This window comes from Histoplasma capsulatum, genomic scaffold (assembly GCF_000149585.1).
Source record: "Histoplasma capsulatum NAm1 scaffold_1 genomic scaffold, whole genome shotgun sequence".
NCBI lineage: Eukaryota > Fungi > Ascomycota > Eurotiomycetes > Onygenales > Ajellomycetaceae > Histoplasma > Histoplasma mississippiense.
The window spans coordinates 3,175,353-3,187,420 of record NW_001813982.1 but is presented as its reverse complement, the minus strand read 5'-3'; the positions used below and the strand labels follow the sequence as shown (position 1 = coordinate 3,187,420).

The following is a 12,068-nucleotide window of genomic DNA, read 5'->3' as shown; positions in this document are numbered from 1 at the left end:
GATGATGTTTGATCGATGAGCAAACATCTTAGAAAAAATTACTTGTGCCAAGCATCGCTGCTCGTTTAGGCGTACACGAAGGAAAACAGATGATTTGAAGGAAATGGTATTATTCAAGAATCTCATTAGATGGCTACCCGAAATTCATCAGTCGATAGATAACTTAGCTAGTCTATTTCAAATAAACTGCCACCCGAAATAATTTATTCCATCCATATAATTCAAGGCTGGCATCAAATGATAATATTGTCAATCAATCTCACAGGGGTATCACCTCCATTTTTCCCACAATCTTCGCCAGGCTGCGGGCTTTCTATAGGCAGCATTGTCACAGCACCACTTAAGACGGCACCTCTTGAGACATCCACTACTTGCAATTTCTCGAGCGAGTCAACATCCGCGAGCGAAATGTAGTCGAGCTCGAATATTGCCCGCTCTGAAGGTGGCAGGGATTCCTGTTCACGTGCAATGGACTCCACAAGTCGATTTGCGGGTCGCAGGATATCCTCTCGGTCGCGCTTGCCCGACAAGTACGCCCTTTCCGCTTCCTTGAGCGCTTGGTACAGTACAAGTCCAACCTTGCGTCGTCTTGTACCAAGCATCACATTCCGCGAGCTCATTGCCAAACCATCTTCTTCTCGTACTGTAGGTCCCAATTTCACATCAGTCCCGACATGTAAGTCCGTCACCATCCGCTTGATCACGATAGTTTGTTGCACATCCTTTTGGCCAAAATAGACTCGATCGGGCGTTACAATGTTGAATAATTTCATGCAGACGGTGGCCACTCCACGAAAAAATACAGGCCGCGAAGCTCCTTCCAGCAGTGTCGCTAGAGGCGTGATGGTAACGAACGAACCGTATCCATCCAGTTCAGATGTTGGCGGCAGTGTCGGATACATGGTTTTGTTCGTTGGGGCAAAAATTGCAGAGATACGTCCTCGCGCCGAACCAGTCCTTGCGAGTGCCAGCTCTTCATCTAATTCCTTTAATTTCTGGATGTCTGCCTCCCACGTCCTGGGATATTTGTCCAGATCCTCATTAACTCCGAATTGGGTTGGATTAACGAAGATACTAACAAACACATCTGTGTTTTCAGTAGCTGCTTGGCGGATTAGAGACAGATGGCCATCATGTAAGGCACCCATAGTCGGGACTAAACCAACGGTTCTCTTGGACAGAAGTAACTGCTTTCGATATTGCCGGAGCGCGGGCACGTCGCGAAACACAGAAAAGGGCGCCTCGCAGGTGTTGGATGCCCCGTTGGGAGTGTTAGAGCGCCATGACGGCGTTGCTATACGGTGTAAGCCATTGGAACAAAGCATCGGAGGAAAGAGTCAGAGACCTACAGGAGAATCTCCTCAGCCAGCGTGAAACCATGGTAGGAATTTGATAGACCATATGGATGTTTAAAGTCAAGGAATGGAAGCCATGGAATAAAATTGGACAAGTAACATGAAGAGAAAGGAGGGACAGTAAAATATATATAACTTTGCATTATGGGGCAATGGAAAACCCCATTGCTCATATAAAATGAACAATTGCAAACAGCATTGTTGTCCTCTGTAACACTGTTCGCAAATAGTTTTATGCTGTTGAACATCAATGTAAACGGTGCAAGCTCCCGAAATGGATGGTGAGGCATTGTCACGTGTGTATGCGCTCACCGGGCGGCACTTGTAGGAGGATAACTAGTGGTTGTCATTACTAAACTAACTACGCGAGAGAACACAATATGTTGGGGGGCACGTGATAGGGTAGCCGTAGTACCCACTAACACCCCCCCGTGCTACGGCGCCGCCAATGCAGTGCCGCCCGGGGCCCCCCTTTGCTCAATTCTTCTAAAAACACAATAACAATTAATTACAAGATTTGGACCCTGATTTCCTCTTTGGGAATAGGTGCCTGTAGAGCAATAACTGTAAAAAACAGGATAACACAAGCAAAATTCTGTAATCTGCTGTACCACCATTACCTTCAACCTTCTTTGCCAATCTCCATTAACCCAATTCTTCTAACAAATTCTTCAAAAGCAGGCCTTGCCAGCGGCTTGGTGAGGCCGTCAGCTATATTGGCCGTAGAACCAACATGTTCCATCATGATTTCACCTTTTTCAACCAAATCGCGGAGGATATGGTATCTTATCTCGATATGGCGCGACCTTCTTGTTAAGGATTCTCCTTTCGCTAGGTCTATCGCTCCCTTGTTGTCAACTTGCAAATGCGAGCATATATTTTGCAACCGAGGTCTGCCGTTGCAACCGCCACGAGATTGGTGCTCCATTTAGCAGGATATTGTGGCGGACGTAAAGCTTGCGAAAACAGAATTTTCTGCCACCCCCTGAAAAATAGTAGCAAAACACTGCAAAAATAATCAAAATATCCACATATCTCTAGAATCATTCAAATATCATTCAATTCATTTAAATACGCACCTTTATCATCAAATCTGCCAATATGCCCCCTCAGCTCAGTGAATTTACCATCAATGAGATCGTACGCCTTTTAAATAATGATTATATATCTGCTCAGATTGCGCGGATCATTGAGTGTCATCTGACCACTGTATATTGAATTCAATAAAATATTCACTGCTTTGGAACTGCTAGAAGTTCTCATTCAATATGAGATGTAAAATTAAAGATCACATTGAATATTTTATCAAATTTGAAGAATTTTTTTGAGATATATTCAATTGCATATTGCAATGAGATTGTCTGCTTTATGAAGAATGAATTTGATGTTGATATCCACTCTCAATTGATATCTAGATTGTTGAAGAAATTGAATTTGACATGAAAGAAAATGATTAATTATTGCAATTATTATTTATAAAATCTGTTAATCTGTCAATTTTGTTTGATATAGATTGAATCTGTGACCAGTCAACACAATGAAAAACCTTGAATTGAATAATGTATTCAAATTATTTAATATCAATTTAATTAACTTATCTTTTTAAATGAGAGTGCTGTGAATGAATATACTTCATATAACGATGTGACGGTTGGCCGGAGGCTGCAAATGGCTGTTGTCGCCGCTGCTTTCGGCCTCCCGCTAACCGCCCAACCTCGATCATCACGTGAATCTATCCCCACGGCCGCGACCCTTCCCTCCACGCGTGGCCACGATTTTAGAAGTGCATTTTCGTGGCTTTCAGTCACCCTTGCTCACCCTCGCTCACCCACTGCCCTTCCTTTGGGAGGGGAGGGGAGCTGTTTTTGATGCTTCACTCTGTCAGATTTGGCTCCTTCCCCAGATCATGGATTGTGTTGTTCTCTCTGCCTTCAGTCTCCATCACTCTCATCATGCCGCCTGCAGCTTCCTTCCCTCCCTTCCTTCGCAGCATTACTGGGCCAGTTCTATCCAGGAAAGTGTCTAAGTCTTTCATTACTTGTTTCTGTCTCTCTCTCCTGTCGGCTCTCTCCTTGGGCTGTCCTGATCATGGTGCCTGTCTCTTGTTTGGCCGGGTCTGACAAGCAGAGCAGGAGCAAGACGGATGTCAGATCTGCTCTGAATACCCTCTCTGTGCTGGATGCCATCTTTTCAGACAGTGGGTCTGAAAGTGGCTCCGTCAGCAATGATGAAGACGACGACGACAGCCAGCTCCCCTCTGAACACTACCTGGCCTTAGCAGAGAGCCTTAATATCGCTCAGCTTCGACAGAAGTGGTACAGCCCCAGAATCCAGGAAAAACTCGATGAGATTGTGGTTACTGAGAGAGGTAGGCAGTGGCTCATTTGATCCTTAGACTGTGTTATAAGCTCACCAGTGGCGCTGGGCAGGTATTGTCGGCATATCAAGGTGAACGCGGAGCGGCAATGGGATCGGATCTCTAATTCAGAGGAGACGGTTCGCTTCCTGTATGCATTCTTTAGCTGGCGGTGTGATATCCGTCGTGGCAAGAACAATCGATACTGTCCGGGCATTAAGCGCAAAAGCTCACTGGAGACATTTTGGAAGTGGTGGCACCTTGTCCTCAAACAGGAAATGGCATCGGGACTCAGCAAAGATACAATTGTCAAGGTGGAGAATGTGAGCATCTATACTCTCTCTTCTCAGATCACTTAATCAGAAGCACCACTAATCTCTTGCAGATTGTTGCACAGATGGCCACAGAAAAAGAGCTGGCTCTTGTTGAGCAGTCAAAGAAGAACATGTATATTGAAGATGTTGCTGAGTTCGCTCAAGTCGTTCTCATCACCACTGAGATGACATTTGTCTGCAGTTGGCAGTGCATTCAAATGCTTCTCTTCTTGCAGCTTGCCGCCATCACCGCCAGCCGTCTCTCGGCGATCCTCCATCTTCGGTATTGAGATGTCGTGTTAACCCTGATTCGAGTTCCAGACGGCGGACGCCCCCGATTGTTCATATTCTTAAAACCAGAATTTACTAAAAGATTTCTCGGAGATAAGGCACCGTATGTGTTTCTGATCCTCGCGGCATGACCTGGTTGACTGACAGAATTGATAGGAACGAGTTTAAGATTCCGGAAATCATCTTTGATTCAACTCTGATTCTCAGCCTGCATATCTGCCTGCTGACTCTGCTCTTTCACATTGAAGGATTCAAGTCAATTTTAACAAGTGAATCAGTGTTGAATTGCGCAGAGAAACTCTACAGCGTCAAAATGCTGGATGGCAAGGGACAGCAGCTGCTACTACTAAAGGATGAATTACTGGATAAGTTTGTGTTTTGCCAGACAGAGCCAACATCCACCGGATTTAAAATTTGCTTGGATCAGAGGATGACTCCATCCATGGTGAGTTCCCGGATGCGCCGAGCCGGTGAGATCACGGGCTTTGAGGAGGTCGCCCACCCGTACAACCTCCGATATGTTGGAGCTAAGGCATTTACAACAGCGGTAAGTAGCCCTCCATTTTCTTCATGTTGCAGTCATGTCGGAGGGCTAACGATGAACAGAGGAAGTTACGGAAGCTCTTCAGAACATCATGCTCCAGCACACGGATATTCACACCTTCATCAAGCATTATCAGATGGACGTCGACGTTGATGTGCAGGGAATAGTCCGGAAAACATGCTCCCAAACAGCATTGGTGCAATTTGCCTGCTCGATGAGTGCATCCATCGACCCCAACCGACTGTATAAGCTCTCTCCAGAAGAATCACGGTCCCTCAATTACCTTTCAGTTGTCCGTGGCCGTCAGGATACTGTCCAGAAGCGCAAGCGGGAATGGGAGGATCATGAAGCCGAGTTAGAACATGTCAACAGAGTATGCAAGACTTCTCTAGGGCACCTTGACAATAGAGTACTCGCTGAGTCCAACCCTGAGGTGCTGGAGAGACTGGAAGTTTTCCGTGATCAGACAGCAGAAGCAAAGTCAGAGCACAACAAGGCTACCTGTGAGTTGCACAACAAGAAGCAGCGGCAGCGGAACCGACAGATCTGTGAGAACCTTGAGCACTATAAGAATGAGCAGTCTGTGATTGATCTTGAGCGACAACTGGCCGGGAAGCTGGTGGATATCAAAGTCATGGACACTTTCGAGCACGAGGCCTTCATGCCTCCCGAGCATTTAATGTTTGTTGACTGTGTGCTGACCATGCCGGGCGCTAATCTTGACGCGGAATATCAGCGGAGGATCAACACAATCAACGCAGGAGTTGCATTCTGTGGCGTGGAGGAAGGGCGGTCCTCGCGCCGGCCCACGCAGACCCGTGGCCGGCCCACGGTTGATGATGACCCTTGTTCTCTGATCAAGCGGCAGAGGTGCTCGGTGAAGGATAACACTGAGGTCCTCTTGCATCAAGCAATGGAGTCTGTGCAGGTCAAGTCTACAGCTGAACAGCCTCAGACCTGCTTTCGGCCTCGCGTTTGCTTTCTCTGTGTTGGGAATTCTAGTTGCGCGCTGGAGGACTGCATTATGAAATACGCAACATCCGGATCACTTACAAGGCACTTTCTACGAAGACATATCAACCCTCCATGGCCGGCCACTGGGGTTGAGTGCAATGTTTGTGAGGGGAAGGTGCTCCCGGCCAAATCTACTCTTCTAAGTCATGCAGAGGAGGCCCATGGAACTGTTGTGCGGGGTCGCGCTCGGGAGAAACTGGCGTTGGAATATCAACGGAGCCTAGAGAACTAGTTTTGTGTTTTGTACAATAGAGATATATATATATAATAAAAGGAGTTGCGGTTCTCACAAATCATGTCCATCCTCACTCTTACTCAAATGCATGCTATATCAAAACACAAACAAAAAGCAAGTCACGCTACAATACGCTATCAACATATACACTGAATCTGCATTAGTTTACAATGTTTGGGTTATTTTCCCCATCTTGAAGCGTTTCAATCATGTTCCGGGATGGATTGGAATTTTCTTTCTTCCACCGTCCGCCGTTTGGAAAGACAAGCCGTCGTAAACGGTTGACACAAGAGATGAAGGACTGATAGCTCGGTGTGAAATAGTCTCCAGCAATTCTAAGAAAGTCGCTCTCCTCACTTATCACTCCTTGCTTTGCAGCCGCCAGCTCTTCAGTACTCATATAATTCCATTTCTCAAACCGCTCGACAGTGCTTCCCTTCCCTGGGCCGTCATAGTGAATGCATATCCAGAACAGGACCCAGAAGAACGACTCCAGATCATGCATGAAACAATGCTTTTCGCCGTACAAGACACCGATGGCCATGAACGCCCTGGTGCCCGTCTTGCCCCGTGCGCCGGAAGATGCATCCCGTTGTACCCTGATTGCCAGGTCAAGGTCGATCAGAAAGGCAGGCCATGATGGGTTGTCCTTGTCTTCGTTCACCATCAGGTTCCGGGGGGAAACGTCGCATTGGATGAGGCCAGCCTCGTCATGGAGTGACATGTATCCTTCAATACAGCCGGCCAGCGCAGCGAGCAGAACGGCCTTCGAGCTACTCTGGTAGATTGGTTTCCCGTAGTCCCGGATAACGACGCGGCGGTGCACTCGGTTTAATTGGGTTGAGCCGCCGGCAGGTTTGGACGGAGAACTTGACTGGGTACGTTTGCTTGGGGGAGGAGGAAGCGCTGTGTCCACGCAGTCAGAGGATCGCTTCTGGCCGGCGGTGCTGCCCTGGCTCTTTTGTCCTCTTTGAGACATACTACGCCGCACTGTCGCCTTAAAGCCACCCTTCTCATCTTTCGTCGGAATACTGAGGCCCTTTCGGATAGCCAAGACATCATCGACCTTGCCGTCAATGTGAACGGTTTCGTGGTGATAGTACTTCGCCACATTCTTGACCCCCTTCGCCATCGCTTCTCGCAACAACTCTCCTTCCTCAGTGCGTTCCGGATATTGCCAGGAGTCCTTGACAACCAGCGGCGTCCGTAATTTGTCAGTCTCACAGTGTGCCTTCCAGCAGGTTGTGGCTCGCCCGGCGACGCAGCGTGCTCGTCCGACAATCCCGTCGATGATCAGCTGTTCCTTCGTACCGTCTTTCTCAATCTCGATATACCGTTCGGTCCCGGTCGTGACGATGGTGGGATCAAACCCAAGTTGCTCCCGGCTCATCAGGAGGAATCCAAGGACAACAGACACAAATTGAAGGCCGTCCTGGTTGATGTTGAACTCCTCCGACGCGATCCCGCCCAGGCGGTCAAAGTTCCATAGTCGCAGAAATGGCCCGCAAAGGGTGAACCCCAGCACGAAACGACGAGTGTCCTGCGCAGAAAGGACCTCCCTGGAATACCTGCCAAGATCAAACCATGCCCCGGATTTCCTGTCGTATTTCAGATCATTCTTCAGCTCTCCTGGCACCAGAATCTGCGACCAGCGGCATCTGGAGTCTTCTGTGGCCGTCAGATCATCGACAAAGCCGATATCGAGCTTTCTCTCCGCGATAGACCCCTGTAGTGGCTGGCTTGGCTGTGCGAGAGGTCTGCGGTCGATCTTCCAGGACGGCTCTTGTGCTTCGGCTAATCGTACGAGCTCAGCGATGATGTTAGCCAGCCATCCCAGAACGTCTTTTTCTGCCGCAAGTTCAGGCCAGCCCCGTCAGCCCTCCTCTTCACTGTAAAGTGGGTTGTCTCCCCTCTTGCACCCTTCCAACACCGCTTGTGAAGTTGCAGTGAGTTGTGGAATGTTTCCAAAGTACGCATCAAAGAACCCAGGGATATCGACGTGTATCTCTCCAAGCTCCTCCTTCAGCACAAAGTCAACGTGCTTTTGGTATTCTGTAGAATTGACGAAACTGCTAGTGTTGCGCAGCCAGGGAGTTTGTGGAATGGATGAAACGGTTCGGGGCGGAGGGGTTGCTCGCGAGACGGTGGTGATGAGGTCGAGGACAGCTTTCCAGATATCGACATTGGTCGCCTTTTGGATTTTAAGTCGTACTAGTGTGCGGTAGTGTTCGTAGCTGAAGTCGCCATCTTGAAGGCAGGTGAACAATCTTGACAGCTCAGATGCCACATTTTTATTGCTTGCTGGAAAACGAAGGTTGAATGCAGCTTCCTCCCCCATCAAGGTGGTGAGAAGCTTTGATATTGCCCTTTGGCAGATTGCATCTTGAGGGTCAGTGGTAGCATTATATGCTTGTTCTGCCTCTTGAAGTAGATCTTGTAATCGGTATAGTGAGTCGCTTAGAGGATGGTTTGTGATGATATCGCAATCGTGGTCCGAAAGCTCAGCCATATATGATGAATGAGAAGCAAACTGCAGAATTGTTAGCAAGTTATGATGTATGATATCTGCGAGAGAAGATAGCTCACTGGGAACGAATGCTGGTATATATAATCAAAGGCAGGAGGATTATGGTCAAAGGGTTGATCCGGCTTGGCTTTGATGCAGTACGTGAATGAAAGAACGACTAGAGCTGCCAAGCGAACAAAATAGGGGGATTGAAATCGTAGTTGAGAACATCGGCTATTCCCTATTCCCATTTAGGATTAATGTAGGCCAACCTTAGAAATCAACCCGTTGTGTTGCAGATGCGGTTAGAGTCACAGTCCGACATGAGCCAATGATAACACAAAGCACAACAGTTGGTCAACCAGCTGTAGAGTGAGAGGTAGCAAGCAAATCATGATTGGAGGATCCCCATCTCCCCTTACTACCTCTGTCCTCTCCTTCGCTTCTATCTGAATTGGTTAGAGGATGGTTCTTGATAATGTTGCGATCTTCTTGTGAAAGTCCCGCCACTTTGATGGTATAAAAGACCCTTAAGTTAGTGCGAGGAATTGTAAAGAGAGGGAAAGTTACAGGGTGCTATGCTAATTTTACCACCAAACATTTTCTTGGCCAAAACAAATGACTAAGCATGGAGCTTAACGTAATCCACAAGCAAGTCGGCCACTCAAAAACACATATAAAATGCAATAAATTACAACATTATATCTCAACAATTACTGAAGATATAGATTAGATATCTTAATATTTAATTAAATATAATATTAAAAGTATATTTCTTAATTTCTAAACTACCAGCTGATCTTATTACTTATATTATAAAAAATACATAGTAATTTATGTAAAATACTTAAAATCTAGTATTATATATTATATTTTACAGAAATCTAGTTCAAATTCAATAATTAATTAGAAAAAAATATATATATTAATATATTTTTTTATTTGAAACTATAAATTATCTAGTTGTTGAGATATAATGTTGTAATTTATTACATTTTATATGTGTTTTTTTGAGTGGCCGACTTGCTTGTGTGTCCGACTTGCTTGTGGATTACGTTAATTGATTTTTGATTTGGTTATCTTTGGATGTATTATTCAATTACATGTACGAGCTTATCGCTCTCTTAGCGCAAGGCCTCCTTGAATATTTCCAATCAGAGTCAGTGACAGAAGATTGCCACTTTTTGACTCTAAAATACATTATAGCACACGAGCTGCAGTGTGCTAAATTATTGCGGAGCTAGTTCCAATTAGAAAGGCAGCTGTAAATAATACTCATAAACATCACCTTCAATCTCACCTCTACAATATGAAGCTTTACATGTTGTGGAAGAATAGCATTGTTAACTCATGTTGCAGAATTTGTGACTGTTACAGCTGTGATTGCAGCAGCAGATTTGATTCAGAGTTTTGTGACTGTTTAAATTTCTGATGAAGCTGCTTCACTTTTTCATTATAAGCAAGAAGATCAGACTCTGCTGCACATTCAAAGAAATTATTTATATCATCAAAATTGATCTCTTTATCCAGCTGAGCATTCTCAATATCTTCAATCATTAGCTGATTTGTAACATCCTCATTGACTGATAATGCCTCTAAAGTCTTTTGATTAATATCAATATTGGCATAATCGAAATGATTAACTCAAAGAAAAGCTAGCCATTGTTTAACAACAGTCTTCAGATAATGAAATCACAACAGAATTGATGAAAAAGGCAGAAATCAGCAAATATATTTGAAAGCTGTAAAATAATGATATCAGATTGTAAATGCAGTTAATATCTTGAAAAAAGTTGATAATATAATTTTTATACTTGTATTGCTGATCATGAATCTGATGAATTTCCACAAACATATAAACCTGAGCAATAAGCATTTCCTCAACCTGGTTTATAGAAGAAAGGTTGATGTAAGAAACTCGCACTAAGGTGCCAGTGCTAGGCCGGAATTAGTGATAGCTCTAAAGATATGACATCGCCGAACATAACAACCACCAACATCATATCAGGATATGACATCGCTGAACATAGCACCACCAATGTCATATCAGATTTGAAATCAAAGCATTATCTTGCCACTTGCATCATACTACACCATCTACATCATAGCAAGTTCGATCTGCTTACGATACTGTATGTATATAGCTAGCAGCTGGTCCAACCTTCTAGGGACCAGCAGATCATTCTGTTATAATCTGACCCCTATATTCTACACCCTCAATATCTAACTACTTGATCCGAATCCTCTCCAATATATCACCGTATTATCTCCTACTGCTTGATCCTTGTAGAGTCCTAAGGACCAACCGAAATATAAGCAGCCATTTCCAACATCGCTGCTTACAGTTGAGAACTTGATCAGAGTTCAGATTGTTATTTGCAAAAAAGAAAAATAATTCATTTATTTATCAATTTTTATCAATTGTAATACAGTGAATACAGATGTTGTTTTTCAATTTCATATTAAATCATTAATATTAACAGTGACTGCAGATTTTTATAACCTCATTTTTGAGAGCTTTATGAAAGTTTTGAATATATTATCAGTCAGTTGATGTCAATGCTGAGTCTTTGAAAAGAGTAGAGCTGTTAAACACTATTATTATTATTATTATTCTTCCGTTATACTTGTATGCAAGCAGTGCTTATGACGAGTCCTTGTGTAATGTTAAAGACAGGCAAGAGTTGGTTATACAGGAGGAATGCTTAGTGTTGAATGATGTCAAGAATATAACAGACACATAGAAAAATTAATAAAAGTCAGGATTTGATACTTGTGATACAGATTTCCAGCTCAGAAACAATAAGCTAAATCAGATAGTAGATCCGCCCGAAGGTATTTACTTGACAGATTCACATCCCTTTATTTTAGAAGCTGAGAAGTTGGCTTCCGATGCAATGTTGTTCCCTTGTGAGTTTCAAACCCACGCGCTTTGAATCCCCACATCAAGGCGCTATCTGATGGACACTAAAAAGAGATTTGAATTCATAAGATTCTTCATAGTAAATGAAGTGGGGAATTTCAAATACAAACATGAATGAAGATCAGTATTAATTGATGAATCACTCATTAAACTCTCTGAATAATTGTGCATCCTTACAACTACCCACGAACGTAGGGGTACATTTGAATTTTCCACTTTTCTAACTGTTTTTCGTATAATTTTAACCCCCAACCAGTTTGATATCATCACATGGCCTCTGTGATTTCTCTACGTGTGTGTACTGCACAGGTTGAGTGGTCATGAAGCCCTCAACGCACTCCCGTCCGCCCAAGGACATCGACACAACCTACACCAGGCCACTGGAGTCAGAGTCATCGGTCAATTTTGTCACTGAAAAGGCTGGCAAGAGGCAGAGGAAGATTGTCACAATGCCTCCCCCAGTTCTCAAAGAAGTCAGCAACAGCATCCCCACAGCCACCTCTCAGCTGCAGAAACAGTTTGAGAAGGCT

At 44.6% G+C, this 12,068-nt stretch overlaps 4 protein-coding genes across 4 annotated transcripts; 1 reads left to right on the top strand and 3 right to left on the bottom strand.

The window, feature by feature from the left end:
• Positions 1 to 233: 233 nt before the first annotated feature.
• On the bottom strand, positions 234 to 1,380 carry HCAG_00921 (pantoate--beta-alanine ligase; the record flags this gene model as incomplete). Its single annotated transcript, XM_001543825.1, has 2 exons — positions 234 to 1,294; positions 1,350 to 1,380. 2 exons carry the CDS (start codon positions 1,378 to 1,380, stop codon positions 234 to 236), a joined length of 1,092 nt encoding a protein of 363 aa, XP_001543875.1.
• Positions 1,381 to 1,977: 597 nt separating this feature from the next.
• On the bottom strand, positions 1,978 to 2,283 carry HCAG_00920 (predicted protein; the record flags this gene model as incomplete). Its single annotated transcript, XM_001543824.1, has 1 exon — positions 1,978 to 2,283. One exon carries the CDS (start codon positions 2,281 to 2,283, stop codon positions 1,978 to 1,980), a length of 306 nt encoding a protein of 101 aa, XP_001543874.1.
• A 1,160-nt stretch (positions 2,284 to 3,443) lies between these two features.
• On the top strand, positions 3,444 to 5,717 carry HCAG_00919 (predicted protein; the record flags this gene model as incomplete). The annotated part of the gene is made up of 6 exons (XM_001543823.1): positions 3,444 to 3,723; positions 3,772 to 4,034; positions 4,109 to 4,308; positions 4,473 to 4,863; positions 4,946 to 5,541; positions 5,597 to 5,717. The coding sequence occupies 6 exons, from the start codon at positions 3,444 to 3,446 to the stop codon at positions 5,715 to 5,717; spliced, it is 1,851 nt and encodes a 616-aa protein (XP_001543873.1).
• Positions 5,718 to 6,269: 552 nt separating this feature from the next.
• Positions 6,270 to 8,618, bottom strand: HCAG_00918 (predicted protein; the record flags this gene model as incomplete). The annotated part of the gene is made up of 2 exons (XM_001543822.1): positions 6,270 to 7,903; positions 8,000 to 8,618. 2 exons carry the CDS (start codon positions 8,616 to 8,618, stop codon positions 6,270 to 6,272), a joined length of 2,253 nt encoding a protein of 750 aa, XP_001543872.1.
• Between the last annotated feature and the right edge of the window lie 3,450 nt (positions 8,619 to 12,068).